The sequence below is a fragment of the Theileria equi genome, chromosome 1 (assembly GCF_000342415.1).
Source record: "Theileria equi strain WA chromosome 1, complete sequence".
Classification (NCBI taxonomy): Eukaryota; Apicomplexa; class Aconoidasida; order Piroplasmida; family Theileriidae; genus Theileria; species Theileria equi.
This window is the reverse complement of record NC_021366.1, coordinates 227084-243494: the sequence shown is the minus strand read 5'-3', so window position 1 is coordinate 243494 and position 16411 is coordinate 227084. Positions and strand designations below refer to the sequence as shown.

General features: G+C 34.2%; 8 protein-coding genes across 8 annotated transcripts, besides 3 other annotated features; 4 read left to right on the top strand and 4 right to left on the bottom strand.

The window, feature by feature from the left end:
• Window positions 1-244: 244 nt before the first annotated feature.
• Window positions 245-1489, top strand: BEWA_018790 (hypothetical protein; the record flags this gene model as incomplete). The annotated part of the gene is made up of 2 exons (XM_004828643.1): window positions 245-509; window positions 546-1489. 2 exons carry the CDS (start codon window positions 245-247, stop codon window positions 1487-1489), a joined length of 1209 nt encoding a protein of 402 aa, XP_004828700.1.
• A 194-nt stretch (window positions 1490-1683) lies between these two features.
• On the top strand, window positions 1684-4389 carry BEWA_018780 (hypothetical protein; the record flags this gene model as incomplete). Its single annotated transcript, XM_004828642.1, has 3 exons — window positions 1684-1850; window positions 1886-3559; window positions 3594-4389. 3 exons carry the CDS (start codon window positions 1684-1686, stop codon window positions 4387-4389), a joined length of 2637 nt encoding a protein of 878 aa, XP_004828699.1.
• Window positions 4390-4628: 239 nt separating this feature from the next.
• Window positions 4629-6738, top strand: BEWA_018770 (hypothetical protein; the record flags this gene model as incomplete). Its single annotated transcript, XM_004828641.1, has 2 exons — window positions 4629-4691; window positions 4726-6738. 2 exons carry the CDS (start codon window positions 4629-4631, stop codon window positions 6736-6738), a joined length of 2076 nt encoding a protein of 691 aa, XP_004828698.1.
• A 36-nt stretch (window positions 6739-6774) lies between these two features.
• On the bottom strand, window positions 6775-8700 carry BEWA_018760 (heat shock protein 70; the record flags this gene model as incomplete). The annotated part of the gene is made up of 1 exon (XM_004828640.1): window positions 6775-8700. One exon carries the CDS (start codon window positions 8698-8700, stop codon window positions 6775-6777), a length of 1926 nt encoding a protein of 641 aa, XP_004828697.1.
• Window positions 8701-9354: 654 nt separating this feature from the next.
• BEWA_018750 (hypothetical protein) lies at window positions 9355-9946 on the bottom strand. Its single transcript, XM_004828639.1, has one exon. The coding sequence runs from the start codon at window positions 9814-9816 to the stop codon at window positions 9358-9360; it is 459 nt and encodes a 152-aa protein (XP_004828696.1). The 5' UTR covers window positions 9817-9946; the 3' UTR covers window positions 9355-9357.
• Window positions 9895-9949: a sequence feature (AT_rich).
• A 254-nt stretch (window positions 9950-10203) lies between these two features.
• Window positions 10204-10227: a sequence feature (AT_rich).
• Window positions 10226-12891, top strand: BEWA_018740 (histone acetyltransferase, ELP3 family member protein; the record flags this gene model as incomplete). The annotated part of the gene is made up of 2 exons (XM_004828638.1): window positions 10226-12771; window positions 12870-12891. The coding sequence occupies 2 exons, from the start codon at window positions 10226-10228 to the stop codon at window positions 12889-12891; spliced, it is 2568 nt and encodes an 855-aa protein (XP_004828695.1).
• On the bottom strand, window positions 12871-13751 carry BEWA_018730 (hypothetical protein). Its single transcript, XM_004828637.1, has 5 exons — window positions 13521-13751; window positions 13343-13483; window positions 13194-13307; window positions 13095-13155; window positions 12871-13061 (listed from the first exon to the last, which is right to left on the bottom strand). The coding sequence occupies exons 1-5, from the start codon at window positions 13719-13721 to the stop codon at window positions 12907-12909; spliced, it is 672 nt and encodes a 223-aa protein (XP_004828694.1). The 5' UTR covers window positions 13722-13751; the 3' UTR covers window positions 12871-12906.
• Window positions 13752-13866: 115 nt separating this feature from the next.
• BEWA_018720 (rad25/xp-B DNA repair helicase, putative) lies at window positions 13867-16345 on the bottom strand (the record flags this gene model as incomplete). The annotated part of the gene is made up of 5 exons (XM_004828636.1): window positions 13867-14226; window positions 14262-14412; window positions 14448-14554; window positions 14588-16048; window positions 16085-16345. The coding sequence occupies 5 exons, from the start codon at window positions 16343-16345 to the stop codon at window positions 13867-13869; spliced, it is 2340 nt and encodes a 779-aa protein (XP_004828693.1).
• Window positions 14417-14446: a sequence feature (AT_rich).
• Window positions 16346-16411: the final 66 nt, after the last annotated feature.

Here is a 16411-nt window from a genome sequence, read left to right as displayed (position 1 = left end):
ATAAACAGTGAAAAAACCCTCTCCAGGATGAAAATCATTTATTGGCTCGGTTTTAATTTCCCGAATGAAATTTCTCATCTTATACTTTGCCAGTGGGGAACGCAGATGTTACACACAATTAAGATGTTACTCATATCTTTCATATCTGCTTAATAATGGTGGTCGTTTATATTAATTTACATAATTAGTATTAGTGTAACCCTACTAGACATTTATTTCACGGTTTAGAGATGTGATTATAATAATGGAAAGGAACAGGGTCTCGTTTATGATTCCCGATACAAAAAACTCGGATATTAGGCACTCTTCAAAACTAGACAAAACAACATCCTTATGTAAATATAAAAAGCTGATATTAAAGGAACTATCCACAGATGAACGTTTCAACTACGGTCTACTTCGAAAGATCGTGGTATTAAAGGATATTTTGAGGGATTTACCAGAAATTGAGCACAATTTAGTCAGTTCTATATATAGTAGAGATGAAAATGACCGAATAAGTTTACCAGGTTTGTCTCTATTATTCATCTAATTCATCCTTTTAGCACGCGTGATAACTAGCATTTGCAGTACCTTATTTATTTTGGTTATATACGGTTCAATTTTTGTTATAGGACTAATAATAGCCTCATATATTACATCTCCTATTCCAATATATGGAAGATTGATGTGGCATCATGTTGACGACGATATACCAGAGATTTTGCAAAAAATATTTTTGATTCCGCCAGGATCTAGCAATAACTACCTGACAATTAAAGGTTCATTTTTCGTTGCTTACCATTTGTACAATAATACTCCCTACTCCGGTTCTCTTTCACTTTACATGAATGCTTCATATTTGCCACAGTCAAATACCAAAATGTTAACTACCGAATATTGCTTTGGAAAACACTCATATCCAAAACTTGGACCATCAATCTTTGATAATTTCAAGGATAAAAAGTTAAAATTTACCGCAAAGTCTGATGTGAACAACATCCCAAATAACGATGAGAGTAAGGGTCGTTTGGATTATGGGAATTTAATAAGTTTAGACAAAGTTATCCATCTTCAAAGGTATGATGACGTAAATATACACCTCCCAGAATCATCTATATACGAAAATTTTATAACATACCCAATCGCTGGAAATAGAATAGAAATGATACCTGAAGTTTATCAAGGTCTTAATGAAGTTAGATTAGTGATTACACTGGATTCAAAAATAAAGCTTGATAATAATAACGAGATAGCCAGTAGACTTTTGTCTGATTGCAGGAACGGTTTCTTGATTTTAAAATTTACGTCTATCGCCCAAAGGTTTGATACCATGTTGTTTAGTGGAACTTCTATGCCAACAAATTTTCTGCCTATACGTATACCATGCTCAATATCTGTAATACAAGAGGCCATCGACAAGGTTACTACTTTCGCCAAAGTCAAGAGACGTCTTTATAATAATCAGCGACACATTCTCAAGAAACTCAACGTTTCGTTAAATATATAGTATTAAAAAATACTCCAGTTTAAATAAATGGTATCTTTCTATTGTTGTAAATGATTTGAATTCCCGGTAGTCTGTAGATTCTAGGTCACCCTACACAATGGTCTATTACGACAGTTTCATTGTAATTCCTATTTACCATGGATTACAATAAAACCAATATATTTGCACTATAAATTTTTGTAAGCGAACAGGAAATGACTACCGTAAATATAGAGCCGATTATAACCCATACATTACTGGCGTCTAAATTGACGTTAAGGTTCCAAAATGAGGAAAACAATGCCAACAATGAGATAAATATATTAATAAATTGTGGTTGGTCCTTGGATTTTGACGAAGGTGATTTAGAAGCATACAAAAAGTTAGTTATTTATATTATAACAATATTTTATACAGAACACTGGATAACGTCGATCTTATATTGATAACTGACGGAGATTTTGAACATGTTGGAGCTATTTTGTGGCTATTATCTACACTTAGGGACCAAAAATCTACTAAACACCATATAGCTAATCATCCGACAATCCTTTCCACGGAAGCTTCCTATAAGTTTGCTAGAGCGGCGTTGATCGATGTTTTAGAGAATGTTACATTCACAAACAATTTTAAATACTATGAGGTTAAAGATTTGGATGCTTTTCATACACAATGCTCAAAATTGAGATACAAGGAAACACATTGTTACTCTAAATCTTTTAATAACACAAATGTTAAGATATCATGTCGTCCTATAAACAATGGTTGTTCTATTGGTGGTGCACTGTGGGTTATTGACGTCGGATTTAGTTCTATAATTTGTGGAGATGACTTTAGGATGTATAGTTCTGTACTTCTTAATCCAATTGATTTGGACCATATAGCGAGACCTGATGTACTTATTATAAATCACGAAAGTAGTAAAGTTAGGGAGGAAGAAAAAACTAACTATAAGGGTCGTGAAAAAATTTATCAGTTTCATGACCTTGACCTTCTAATAAACAAAATGGTTGGGACCTTGAACGATGGTGGGAGCGTATTAATACCGTCAAATATAGACCATACACTTATAAATTTGTTGGTGACCTTGAATTTTGTCTGGGCGACCGCGGATCTATCGCATTACAAAATTGTTCTTGTCTCACCTGTAGCAGATAAAATACTGTTACTGGTTGGAACATGTTTAGAATATATGAAATCAAATTTATATCATAATTTTATTAAAACATTGTGGAATCCACTTCAAAATATAAATCATATTACCCCCTTAACATCGCTAAATCTCTTATCAAAATATCAATATGCTCCAACGATATTCATATCAACCTGTAATTCTATACATTTTGGATTCACAAGTTTCCTCTTTGTTTCGCTGGCTTCATATCATAAGAATCTTATCATTTTATCTAAGCCTATTGATGGTATATTGAAGTATGTCCCTAATGCGGATGTAGATGGTATGGATAGAGTTACTGATTCTGTAGAAAAGTCTCCTTTTGTTCTTCAATTGAACTTACAATCAAATATCTCTGACTCTTTAAACGTTAAAAATGTATCTAGAACTGAAACTATGGTAATTGAGGATATTAAAGCTATTTTGACGGAGAACAAACCTACTAATATTCACAGTTTTTCCAACATAAATGGAAAACCAACATTTGTAAATCCCCAGAATATACAGTCTGTTAGTCTGAAATATGCAGACAAAAGAGATGAAAATTATGGACTTCCGTTTTCTGACTCAGTTACTAATATAAATATGAACCCTTACAATAGATTAGATACAAATGCGGCAAACGATACTACCCAAAGTTCTACAACAGAATTCAGCCAAAAAGATTATCTCAAATATGTATCAGTGATGGATGATTATTATAGGAAATATCTAGAAATAAAGACCAAGGATTCATCATTGTTTGATATAGAAGATGAGTTTACCGGTGTTCATAAGCCTAAGACAAAAGATAAGCCTCAAATTATTGTTAAAACATTTCCATTTGTTTTAAAATGCCCAGTATTTTTAACATCATGTTTTAATATTCTGCCTAATGATCTACAGTTGCCATCACTGTTACATCATATATTACCAAGGTATTTTTAAATAGAAATACACTTTTTTTTACAGGAACGTAATCCTATTTCCTAAAAGGACTATTCATGGCAAAAGTTTAAAAATAGAAACATATATATCAAAATTTCAACATCATACTTTACTCCATTCCTTTGCTAAGGGACAGACCAGTACTGAGATTGAGAACACAAAGTCACAAATTTCCGCAAGTAGCAGTGGAATTCTATCGTTATATATAGATACTTTTAATTTTCCTGTTCAACTTGATGATGGTATAATAGTATTGTTACGTAAGATTATGGATTCATCACGATTTGGGAATCTGGAAAGACCAACAAAAAATTCAAGGTACGAGAAAATAGGTTTCGTCATAAAATCTATCAATTCGTGGAAAGTAAGGCACAATCAGCAATTTATTTGTCAAGTGCTTGGAAAGTTTGAACAAATAGAGAATTTATCGCATGAAGCAACATTTAACACAATTTCTAATTCATTGTGTTCCAGAACATTTTGGTCCGAAAAGATGGATTCACCACCTAAAATGAAGTTAAATACTGACATTGAGGAATTTACTGACGTAAATAATAATGCGAAAATGGGATTGTGCAAGACACAGCTAGTTGGTGATATAAATATTTCAACATACACATCATTCATGGATGACTGTATCCCAAATTATATAAGCGTATACTCAGGAATAACTAATGTAAATCAGAAAGTAAAGGTTACAAAGAGCACGTTGAGCTATGGTAGGAAGGGATGGACTATGGAAGGCACGCTGGATCCATCATACTATTTGGCGAGGAAGATATTGTACAAACTACACAGCAAAATTGAACCAATATATTAGAATTATAATTTTTTGCTAATTTTTGTTTAATATTTGTCAATTTATTCCTTTAATTCCTGTAAAAATTGGCCTTTGTGCACCACATCTATGTTTGTTTTTATTCATGAAGCCTGTTCGTTTTTAAAATTCTTCTCCAATGTCCGTTCACAATCTTTACACGATATAATGTAGATAACTTCCTATTTTTCCCCTTCTACCATAAGATATAAGTACTTGGTCCGTATAACATCTAGCTCAGGATGGTTTTGAAAAAAAGATTGAGATCAGATACATCGTTGTTGGACGAACAATTACCTCTCAATGTATTTTATTTTTTGTATAATAATTGATTTTTAGGACATTGAGCTCTATCAACAGAATAACCATCAACTCCACGAAGCTTTGGAGGAATATCGCAAGGAAAATGATACTTTATATCGCAACAATGTTATTTTATCCAGAAAAAATGATTGTCTAGATCTCTTGCTAGTCTCGATCTCATCTCTCTGGGATATGCTTAATTCAGATATCGATAAACTTTTATCTCAGCGGATTTCAAATTATTCTTTGGAATCTTCCAAATCGAGTGACAAACAATATGATGGTACTAAGTTACAAACTAGCTCGAATTCTGGATTTTGGGAGAGATTGATAGATGTAAATTTTCCATTTCAACTATCAACTACGGATTGTAAGCAATTGGATGTAGATTTGGATAACTTATCATATATTTACGACAATGACGATTGTTTATTAGCGGATGTCGATTATTCTGGAAATGATGAAGAATGGTTAAGAGTTAAAGATATTTTTATTCAGAACAAACTAAGTTTTTTCAACAAGAAAAAAAATGATTTGTTAACATCTATAAAATCATTTTGTTTATCGAAAAATAATTCCAATGAAGATAGTTTTAAAACGGATCAGGTTATAGAATCATCTGTGGATAATAATCAGTGTCTGAGCAAAACTGAAGTTACACAATTGTTGAAATTTGGTTGTTTCAACTATAAAAAATTACTGATTCTATTGAATGAAAAGCACAAAACATTGAAAGAAGTTGTAAATAATCTGAGAATTGAAAATTCTAGGTTGGATAAACAGAATTCGCTTTTAAAATTTGAACTTAAATCGTGCAACACAGATTCTAATCCATCACCTAGCAAGAACATTACACCAATTTCATCAATTGAAGCATCCTTTGATGTATCTTCAACTATAGGAGATAGTTGTAACGTAAAAGTTATAGATAATATCGATGATGTTTCTGAAGAATTGATAATAGGTTCTTCACTATATTTGAAATTATTTTCCCATTGTAAGGGTTTGGATGATGAAATATCAAGGCTAGAAAAGGAGAATTCTCAGTTGAAAATAGATATATCTAATATTGTACGTGCTTTAGATGAGAAATATTCAGCTTTTAAAGAGAAATATGAACAGCTGAGCACCTCCGTTTTGGATCAGGTTGAAAAATATGAAATACTATGTTCTCAGAAGGAACAGGACTTGTTGCTTTTGAAGAACGACTATTCAGCTTTGAATAAAAATTTTGAAGAAAAAAATAAGGAGAATGAAAAACTCTTGATCGAGTCAAGCGAAAAAGATGATCGTATAATGCAGTTGACGGCGCATAATACATCCTTATGTCGTCAATTTGTACAAAATACATCAACTTCTAGTTCACATCCGGAATTAGAAGATTTTAAAGAGCAGTTGTTGAATATATCTGAAGAGTTAGAAATGATCAGTACTGCGTTCGAGGAAAAGAAACGAACATGTGATGAAGTAATGCGTCAGCTTAATGATAATACTACTAATAAAGAAAAGATAATTTCATTGCAAACATCCTACAATACAGTGCAGGAAAAGTTAAATAAGATAGTTTCAATTTGTGATTCTAAATTATCAAATTATACCCAACACAAGGAAACCTTAGAGAACATTATACAAGATTACAAGGATAGTTGGTTTCACTCATATAAACGATCTTGTTATTTAGAACAGCAGCGTGATAATGCGTATTCAGCGTTGTCCGAAGTACAGTCCCAATATAGAAAGTCTTGCAGAACACAAAAGGCTCTACAAAATAGACTTTCATTAAATGACCAGAGTACTGCATCAGAAATGGGGGATAGCTTAATAAGCATGTCAGACACAAATCATGTATTTAGAGAAAATGAGATACTTAGGAGACGAATGACATGTACAGTTTGTTGTGAAAGTTTCAGAGATCACTGCATAACCAAGTGCGGTCACGTATTTTGCCAAAAATGCCTAAATAATAGTATAAAATCAAGGAATAGGAAATGTCCTCAATGCAAAATAAATTTTGACAAGAATGATACACAGAGAATCTTCTTAGACTAACAAGTATAGATACATAGATACTTGTTATTAAAGTTCTTAATCAACTTCCTCAACAGTAGGACCACCACTTGGTGCGCCTTGTGGCATAAAATCGGTTGGCATTTGTCCACCGGCTTGAGCACCCTGGTAAATTTTGGATACAAGAGGATTGCAAGTTGCCTCTACTTCCTTCAACTTATCCTCAAATTCAGCGTGTTCAGCCAATTGATTGCTTTCTACCCATTTGAGAGCATCGTTAATAACAGTAAGAGCACCTGAAATTTCTTCTTCAGATAATTTCTGCTTGACTTGTTCCTCGTTCAATGTACTTCTCATGCTGTAGCAGTAATTTTCCAACTTATGCTTAGATTCGATGCACTTTCTACGTTTTTCATCTTCATCCTTATACTTTTCAGCCTCTTCTACCATACGGTCAATTTCTTGTTGTGATAATCTTCCCTTATCGTTAGTAATTGTAACATGCTCCGATTTTCCAGTGGACTTATCCATGGCAGTTACGTTCAAAATACCATTAGCGTCAATGTCAAATGTAACTTCAATTTGCGGTACACCACGTGGTGCTGGAGCAATGCCACTCAAGTGGAATTTGCCAAGGAGATTGTTGTCCTTTGTCATAGCTCTTTCACCTTCGAAAACTTGGATAAGGACACCCTCTTGACGATCTTCGTTGGTTGTGAATATTTGGTTCTTCTTGGTAGGAATTGTAGTGTTGCGCTTAATGAGAACCGTCATAACACCACCGGCCGTCTCCAAACCAAGAGACAACGGTGCAACATCCAACAACAAGAGTTCTTGGATCTTCTCAGATTGGTTACCCGAAAGGATGGCAGCTTGTACAGCAGCACCATAGGCTACAGCTTCATCAGGGTTGATCGACCTGCATGGTTCCTTGCCGTTGAAGAATCCCTTAATCAATTGCTGGATCTTGGGAATCCTAGTAGAACCACCAACCAAGACAACCTCATGAATCTTCCTCTTGTCAAGACCACTTGACTCCAGAGCCTTCTCAACTGGGACCAATGTGCTCCTGAATTTCTCATTACACAACTCCTCGAAACGAGCTCTGCTAATGGTGGTATTGTAATCAATACCCTCATACAAAGAATCCAGCTCGATCGTAGCCTGTGTAGAACTTGAAAGGACACGCTTTGCTCTTTCGCAATGTGTTCTCAGGCGTCTCAATGCACGCTTATTTGTTGCTAGGTTTTTGCCATTGTTCAAACGCATAAAGTCACGGACACAATGTTCAACCAAAAGATTATCAAAATCTTCACCTCCCAAATGAGTATCACCAGCAGTGGCCTTTACTTCAAAAATACCGTCTTCAATGGTTAAAATACTAACATCAAAGGTACCACCACCTAGATCAAAAATCAAGACGTTCTTCTCAGAACCACTCTTTTTGTCCAAACCGTAAGCGATAGCAGCTGCGGTTGGTTCATTGATAATTCTCATAACATTTAATCCAGCAATGGTACCAGCATCCTTGGTAGCTTGACGTTGAGAATCATTGAAGTAGGCAGGAACAGTAATGACAGCATCCTTAATAGTTTTACCCAAGTAGGCCTCAGCAATCTCCTTCATTTTGATCAAAACCATACTGGAAATTTCCTCGGCATGGAATGTCTTCTTCTGACCCTGGAATGTGACTTCAATGTTTGGTTTTCCATTTGGGCCATTGGTAACCTTAAATGGCCAATGTTTCATATCATCTTGTACAGTTTTGTCGTCAAATTTTCTACCAATCAACCTCTTGGCATCGAAAATGGTATTTTCTGGATTGCGGGCTTCTTGGTTCTTAGCAGCATCACCAATCAAACGTTCGGTATCGGTGAAAGCAACATAAGAAGGTGTTGTTCTGTTACCTTGATCGTTTGGAATGATCTCGACATTATTATCCTTATATACAGCAACACATGAGTACGTGGTACCCAAATCAATACCAATTGCAGGACTCGACATCTTTTACGTTAATCCCTAAAAGTACAAATATCAACCTTAAACTAGATTAAATACTATTAAATAAAACAAAAAGAGAGAAGTCTAATGTATACGAATGCAGAAGAAGGAAAATTCTTGTAGAATCCACCAAAAGACTAATGACCAACTTACAAATTCTAATTGATAATTGTAATGATAGAAGTGAACCGCTCCGTTCAAAAATGTCTTAACAAATAACTATTCTACTACTAATTAATTGTAAATGTGTTATGGATCAATAAACATAGGGATATTTGTTTAACTGGGGTGAAAATCGTCAAATAGCAAACTGGCTACAACACCACAGTTGTACACATAAAGGCCTAAAATAGCATTATTTGACCCCTGTTTATATAGTAATTTTATCTGTCACCTCCATGAATTACTACGTAAAATACCCACAATTTTTGCAGGTGGTGACAAATAAAAATTCTTATCTGGCCACATCAACAGAAAGTGTCTAGTACGAAAATGCACGCAAAATATAAGTAGATCATTCATGTTAATATATTCTTATTCTTAAATAGTTACGTATCACGATGGTGATTTGATATGTTAATACAACATGCTGCAACATGCCCATATGACTCTAACGCTAGGAATCACACTATCGCTAACATGGATTATTAAGGAAATATATTATTTACTAGTTTTACAAAGCATTTTTCTGTTTTTAATGTTGTGATTAAAATCGTTTAATGATTTGTTCCGATCATTTACGCTCTTCGTTGAATTACCGAACCCTGCCAAGTCTTGAATGGAATAATCGTCATTCAAGTTTGAAATTCCATGGAGTTTTAGATTTTCGATAATTTGTTCAATGTTTCGCCGTTGTGTCAAATATGCTACATTCAGCTTTGAGAAGGTATTAACGAGCGACAGGTCTTTGTCTATTGTTTTGCTAGTTATTTCAATAAATTCATTTATCTTACAAAAATAGTTACACACATCTTGGAAGATTCCTTGATATTTTGGGATGGAGGCCTCCGATCTTATCTCCAGTAAACCATTTATGGTAGTTATCTTGAGCTTTATATATTCTTCAAGCTCTTCCAGGATTCCGCTGGTATTTTTGATATTATTTTCTGATACTGACATTTTTTGGGTGTACCAAGTGTGATGCACGGGGATTGCTAAGTTGAGCAAGGGTACAGTGCATCATGCTGTTTTAATGCCATAAATTAATTTAATTACCTTTTATATTAAAAAATATTCTATAGAATAATTTATAGCGTGATCAATACAAGGAACTCTGTTTGGGGTTATTCTGATAGGACCTACATTTCATTTCTCTGCCACTGAACATATTTCCATGTAAAGTTTAACTAGGATCGGCATATAACATTAAAAATATTTATACCATGTGGTGAGATCGCTTTTCCTCTTTTTTGTATTGAGTAGACATGCCTTTTGCCTATATAAAGGTACGAGGAATCTCATAACTTTCACAATGGTAAAATTTGACCTATTACATCTTTTCTAATGTATTTTTATTAAAATTATTATAATGGACACGATAAATTTTGAGGATTTAAACAATAAGATAGAATCCCTCGTACCAATTTCACAGCTATTGGATAAAGACTTTGCTGCCTTTGACAATGTATGCGGATCTTATGCTTCAGTTGCTGATGATTATTCACTTATGGATATGAAAAATGATGACAAACCTAGAACACCTGATTCTAACAAAAATAGCCTAGACATAGGTGATCCCATCGATGACCAGAATACTGAGAATGGGTGGTCCGATAGCAGTGAGGATATGCGTAATTTCTTCCCAGCTACAAGAAAGGACTTTATAGAGCTTGCAGGAGAAGTTAAAAGAGTGACTAGATTGGATTTTGAAGACTATAACAGAAAACGACATTTGGAATCATTTGCAAAATCAATGGATTTATGGAACAACTTTGACAATAGGGACGCATTTAAAAATAATCAATTTACTTTCACACAACTCAATTTTGATAGATATACAGATGTTTTTCTTAATGTAGATTCCAGCAAGTTGTCAACATTGGATAAATTTATATCTGAGCTCTTTGAAAATTATGAAAATGATATGGAAAATGGTGATCTAGATCTTCTTATGTCAAAGCTACGAAGGAAATACCACATTTCTCCTTCTAAACGTGACATATTTGAACGTTTGGAGTTATTACAAAATATATCCACAGCTTTAAACATCATAAATGAGGATGATGTACCAATTTTGGATAAAATAGACGAAACAGATTCATTTGGAAATAAAACTTTGATGGGTTCAGAGAATTCCACCTATCCATCACACATAATAAAGGTAGATAGTAAAATGAAACACTTATTGAGGAATAAAGCAACACGTTCTAATTCTGGAGTTGTAGTAATAACAGTATTAACAAGTCCGGGTTCGTTTAGTTGTTCAGAAGATTGCCACTACTGTCCAAACGAACCTGGACAACCTCGTAGTTACTTATCAACAGAGCCTGCGGTTTTACGTGCGAACCAAAATTCCTTTGACGCAGTAAAGCAATTTTATGATAGAGCTAATACCTTATATAAGAATGGACATGTGATAGATAAGATAGAAATTATTGTCTTGGGCGGTACATGGAGTGGTTATCCACGAAAATATCAGTTTGACTTCATAAGGGATATATTTTATGCAGCCAACATTTATCCAAAACCAATTGAATCTGCTAGGAAACGTGGAACGTTAGAATGTGAACAGAAATTGAATGAGACAGCAACGTGCCGAATTATAGGTCTTACATTGGAAACACGTCCTGATCGCATAACTCCACATGAAATAGAGACGCTTCGTATTCTGGGATGTACTAGAGTGCAACTAGGTATCCAACATACTAATGATAGTGTATTGGAGTATGTTAATAGAGGTCATACTATCCATGACTCTATTAATGCAATATACTTATTAAAAGAAAATTGCTTTAAGGTTGATATACATATCATGCCTGATTTACCATCTAGTAACGTTCAAATGGATTTTGAAATGTTTGATCTTATTTTAAGTAGTGATTTATTACAAGCTGATCAATGGAAGATTTATCCCTGTGAAGTTACCCCTTTTACAGAAATTGAAAGATGGCATAAAGAGGGTAAATATATACCATATTTTGATATAGATCACACTTTGTTATTGAATTTGCTTATGTCAGTAAAAAGAGCTGTACATCCTTGGATACGCCTTAACCGCGTTATACGTGATATACCGAATCCTTCAATTATAGCTGGAACCAACATCACGAACATGAGACAGCTGATTTTAAAGGAAATGAAAACACGGAATGTTTTTTGTCATTGCATTCGTTGTAGGGAAGTTAAGGGATCAGCTATTACTGACAACATAAAGTTGGTTGTTAGGCAATATCGTACCAAGGGTGGAACCGAGTATTTTCTAAGCTATGAAAGCCATGATGAAATGCTCATATATGGATTCTTACGTTTACGTCTAAGAGATGAAAGTGATTTTAATCCAAAGGTAACCGCTTTCAAGTGTCTCGAAAATTGTGCCCTCGTCAGAGAACTCCACGTCTATGGTATCGTAGTAGTTCATGGAAAAACTAGCGAAGAAAAGACGCCATCTCAGCACAGAGGCATCGGTGCTTCTCTCTTGTTAACTGCCGAAATAATTGCAATGTTCAAAGGATTTAACAAGATGGCTGTAATAGCTGGAATAGGCACCAGGGAGTATTATGCAAAACATGGTTACATATTGGAAGACACTTACATGATAAAATACTTGACACCAAACATAGTTTCAGAGGCATATAACAAAAATATAGACTCGGATAAACCAGTAAAAGTCCCTGATACAATAAAAGTACAGGAAATCGATCTAGGATATTCTAGCATCCTCCTTAATCATCAACTTCCACAGAAGAATAATAGTAAGAAAAAGGCTAGAGTAGTTCCGGATTATACTAGCTATATACCACCAGTTGAACCGGACTTTAAACGTTTCGATATTCATGTTAATACCCTTCTTAGCTATGCTAAATCTCAAGCTAGGAAGGAAGATACTAATGCAGAAGAGGATAAATCATGCAATTGGTTATATGATTACCTCAAGAAGGTTACGGATGTTAAAAGTAATACACTTGCGCTTATTATGGATCATCCAATGACTTGTATTTCATTATCTCTTTTAGTTGTCGTGCTCTTTCTAAATAGAAGAAAGCACAATTATTAATTTAGTTTATATTCCACGTTTCTTGGCAGGTCTATATCCATATTTCTTTCCAATAATGATATGTCATATAACATCAGTTTCAGGGTGAAAGCGAGTTCAGATTTTTGTATTTTGTTATCTGCGATATATTTTTCAAAGTTTAGGTTCGCGTCTGAGAGGAATTTATTTGTGATAGAGGACTCACCCCTTCGATCTACAGTCTGCTTGTAAACATTACGATAGAGATATAGACCAACAAGACATCCCTGTTTATAAATATACAATACTTGCACAAAATACGCACGATAGAGAATACTGGGCTAAGTGAAAGTGTCAATGATCCAAAGAAACAAATGAAAGAAACGCCAACAAGGCCATACTTGTAGTTGCTGTCATGGAATACCTTTGTTGTTTTTTCCTATAAATACTTTTTAATGCAGGAATAAATATTACCAAATTATAACGATACCTATTGTTAAGTATTTTGTAGACTAGTTTATCCACTTTGTGAGTTTTATCATAAATTTTCAGTGCAATGGACTTTATATCATCATTATCACAATCTCTCAGTTTTAACTGCAGTTTTTGTCCAGCCTAAGTAATATTACGATTGATTATCTATAAAACACACCGATTTCAAGCTAGAGGATGTAAGAAACGAAATATCCTTTCGCAAACAACTTGTATTGTATCTCAATAGACAAATTTCGTTATATATTCCATTTACACGAGTTGAATTGTGCAATTTAGAATTTAAAATACAGGGATAAATCTTAGTGTTACTGTAAAATGAAGCAATATACGGTACAAAACCTCGCCCAGACAGTTTCATCGTAAACCGATAAATATTACTTTATAGGAAACCACCCTCCTATACGAATAAACTATAGAGTAAATTGTTGGAGATTAATAACAGTATACTGTTACATTTAGACATTTGTATGATGGAGATGATTAATTGTAAATGAGTGTGTGAGTTACTTGGATGAGAAAAACTTCTTGAAAAATGGGTGTTGTTCCGGTTGATTCTTTTGCTTCTTCCTAGGTGTTTCAGCTGGTCCAGGCATTTGTTTACGTACAATCTGCTTTTTTAGAGACCCGGAAAGTGAAGATAATGCTGTCCTCTTTTGCAATACCAGTTGCGCTGCCTTTTTATCATCGTCATCCTGTGTAGTAATTATTGGATCACTTTGGTTAATTTCTTCATCATTATCAACATCATCGCTGGATGCGATAATTTCTTGTAATAAATCTTGTTGCATTTTAGGATTCGCATATACCAAATTTCTAGTATCTTTTACAACGTTTGTAGAACTTGACACATTGTATGCATATCCCTGAAACGAAATATTTAGTTTCGTAGGTTTTTTACCTGATCAATGATAAATTGTTGCCTTTTATCAGCAAAAATCATTTCTTGTGTGTCTTTACTAACAAGACTGTAAAAAAAAGCATTGAAACCGTGTTCGTCAGTTTTGCTTTTTGGCCTCAAAATCCTTCCCAACCTCTGTGCCTCTTGACGTCTACAAATTATTATATATGATTTATTATATTTAACCTGGATGCAAAATTGAATGATATTTGAATGACAACATTTGCACATGGTATATCTAGTGCATTGTCTCCGACCTTTGATAAAAATATACTATTAAATGTAGTTTCATTCTAAAGATACTTATTGATTGTATTTAATCATACCTTAAATTTATTGAGAATAATAATCCTTTCAGCAGAACTGACTTTACCATAAATGAAAGGGCGATTTAATGTTCTTGCAACATGTAGGAGAGCAAAAAGGTTATCTGAAAAGACTATAACCTTATCACCCTTAGCTTCGTGGTATTTTAAAAGATATTCGCATGTCAGAAGTTTTATTGGATTACATGACCATAGTCTTCTTTTTTTGGCGCTGTCACTGCGCAAATATTCTCTATAGAATGCTGCAGTCATTGGACACCAGATTTCCTGACATATAACCTTTGCTAGGAAACCTTTCTCTTGCAATTCCAACCAATTGGCCTCATATAACTTTGGTCCAATGAGCCATTGTAAATCTTTGATAAGATCGTCTTCTCTGACCAATGTGGCAGTTAGTCCCAATTTGCAGTGTGATCTTATAATTTCATTGATTCTACGGAAAGCTGGTGCAGGAACAAATTGCACTTCGTCAAAAATCAATAATCCCCATTCCCTTTCTTTTATCTGGTTTAAAATTCTCTCAGTATTTTCTCTATGTTTACGTGTGTATGACATCATGGTATATGTAGATACTAATACACCTGATTCATCAATATTCCACAAATCTGCCTTATTTTCTGAAGTTAGAGATAACAGGTGTGTTGCAGAAATATTTGTGAAATCCAAAAATTGTTTAATCCATTGTTCTACTGCAACTGCAGATGTAGTTAAAACGAATATAGATTTTCGTACTGTACAAGCTGCAACTATACCAGTCAATGTTTTTCCTGCACCGCAAGGTAAGACTATTATACCAGAACGAGCACGGCCATTACTAAACATGCGACGGAGGGCCCTTTCCTGGTAATATCTGATTTTTATATTTGATCTTATACAACAGTTTAATGAAGGTGTATTATTATCCTTTCTAAAATCATATTCCATAACCAGTGGTTTGCGCATAGTTTGAAGGGCCTCTCTTTTTATATCTTCTATCTTTTCCTGTTGCACCTCAAACGAGAATACTTCATTGCGATCATTCTTTTTCCCTTTATTTTCAAAGTTTGTACTCCCTATAACTGCAATGTTTTCTTCAATAACATTGTCAGATATTTCATTAGAATTAAATCCAAATGATGAAAAATCAGCGGTAGGCAAAGTACTCTTCAGGTAGTCAGAATTAGTTATACCCGAACCGTCTATAGTTTTGTTAGAAACTTCCCACGGATTTGAGTGGATCCTTGCACTTCGTATTTCGGGATTCGTGAGTAGTAAATCTAATTCCTTTCTCTCAAACGATTCAATCCAATACTTACTGTCCTTTAGTACCAATTTAATTTTTCCAAATGAAGAAGCCGTCGACAATATCGATTCCTTTAATTCTTCTGGTACTATATTCTTTGAAAATTTGTTTAAATTGCTCAAAAGTTCATCAAATGATAGACCAACCGATATTGCTGTATATAAAGAAAACACAGTGACCTACAAAGCTCAAATCACATTAAATTGTATACTAACTTGGTATTCATGTATTAATTCCGGTCTACATACTGGTTCTGCGATGGTAACTAAAAAATCAAGAGCCTGTTTACTAACAGGGGTGAATAGCTCGAGATAAAGGTATCCATCTGGACAAACCCAAACAGGTCTATTCTGATGACTTTCTTTTATTACTAATTTTGAGTAGTCTCGATATCTACGAAATCGCGCTTCCGTGCCATCTACTGTAAACGGCAAGCCGCCCCAATTGCAACATTCCAGTTCCTTATCTTTAGACATAAAACCCGGAATTATATATTTTATACATTAAATAGGTACTAGATTATTAATATCGTACAGTGATTG

What these genes read in the sequence shown, in the direction of transcription:
- BEWA_018730 (XM_004828637.1), bottom strand. Translation starts at nt 13,721, where the DNA reads ATGAAACTGTCTGGGCGAGGTTTTGTACCGTATATTGCTTCATTTTAC. An exon ending in CATCCTCTAGCTTGAAATCG is followed by an intron (nt 13,484 to 13,520) that starts GTGTGTTTTATA and finishes AATATTACTTAG; the next exon opens with GCTGGACAAAAACTGCAGTT. An exon ending in ATAGGTATCGTTATAATTTG is followed by an intron (nt 13,308 to 13,342) that starts GTAATATTTATT and finishes AAGTATTTATAG; the next exon opens with GAAAAAACAACAAAGGTATT.
- BEWA_018750 (XM_004828639.1), bottom strand. Translation starts at nt 9,816, where the DNA reads ATGTCAGTATCAGAAAATAATATCAAAAATACCAGCGGAATCCTGGAA.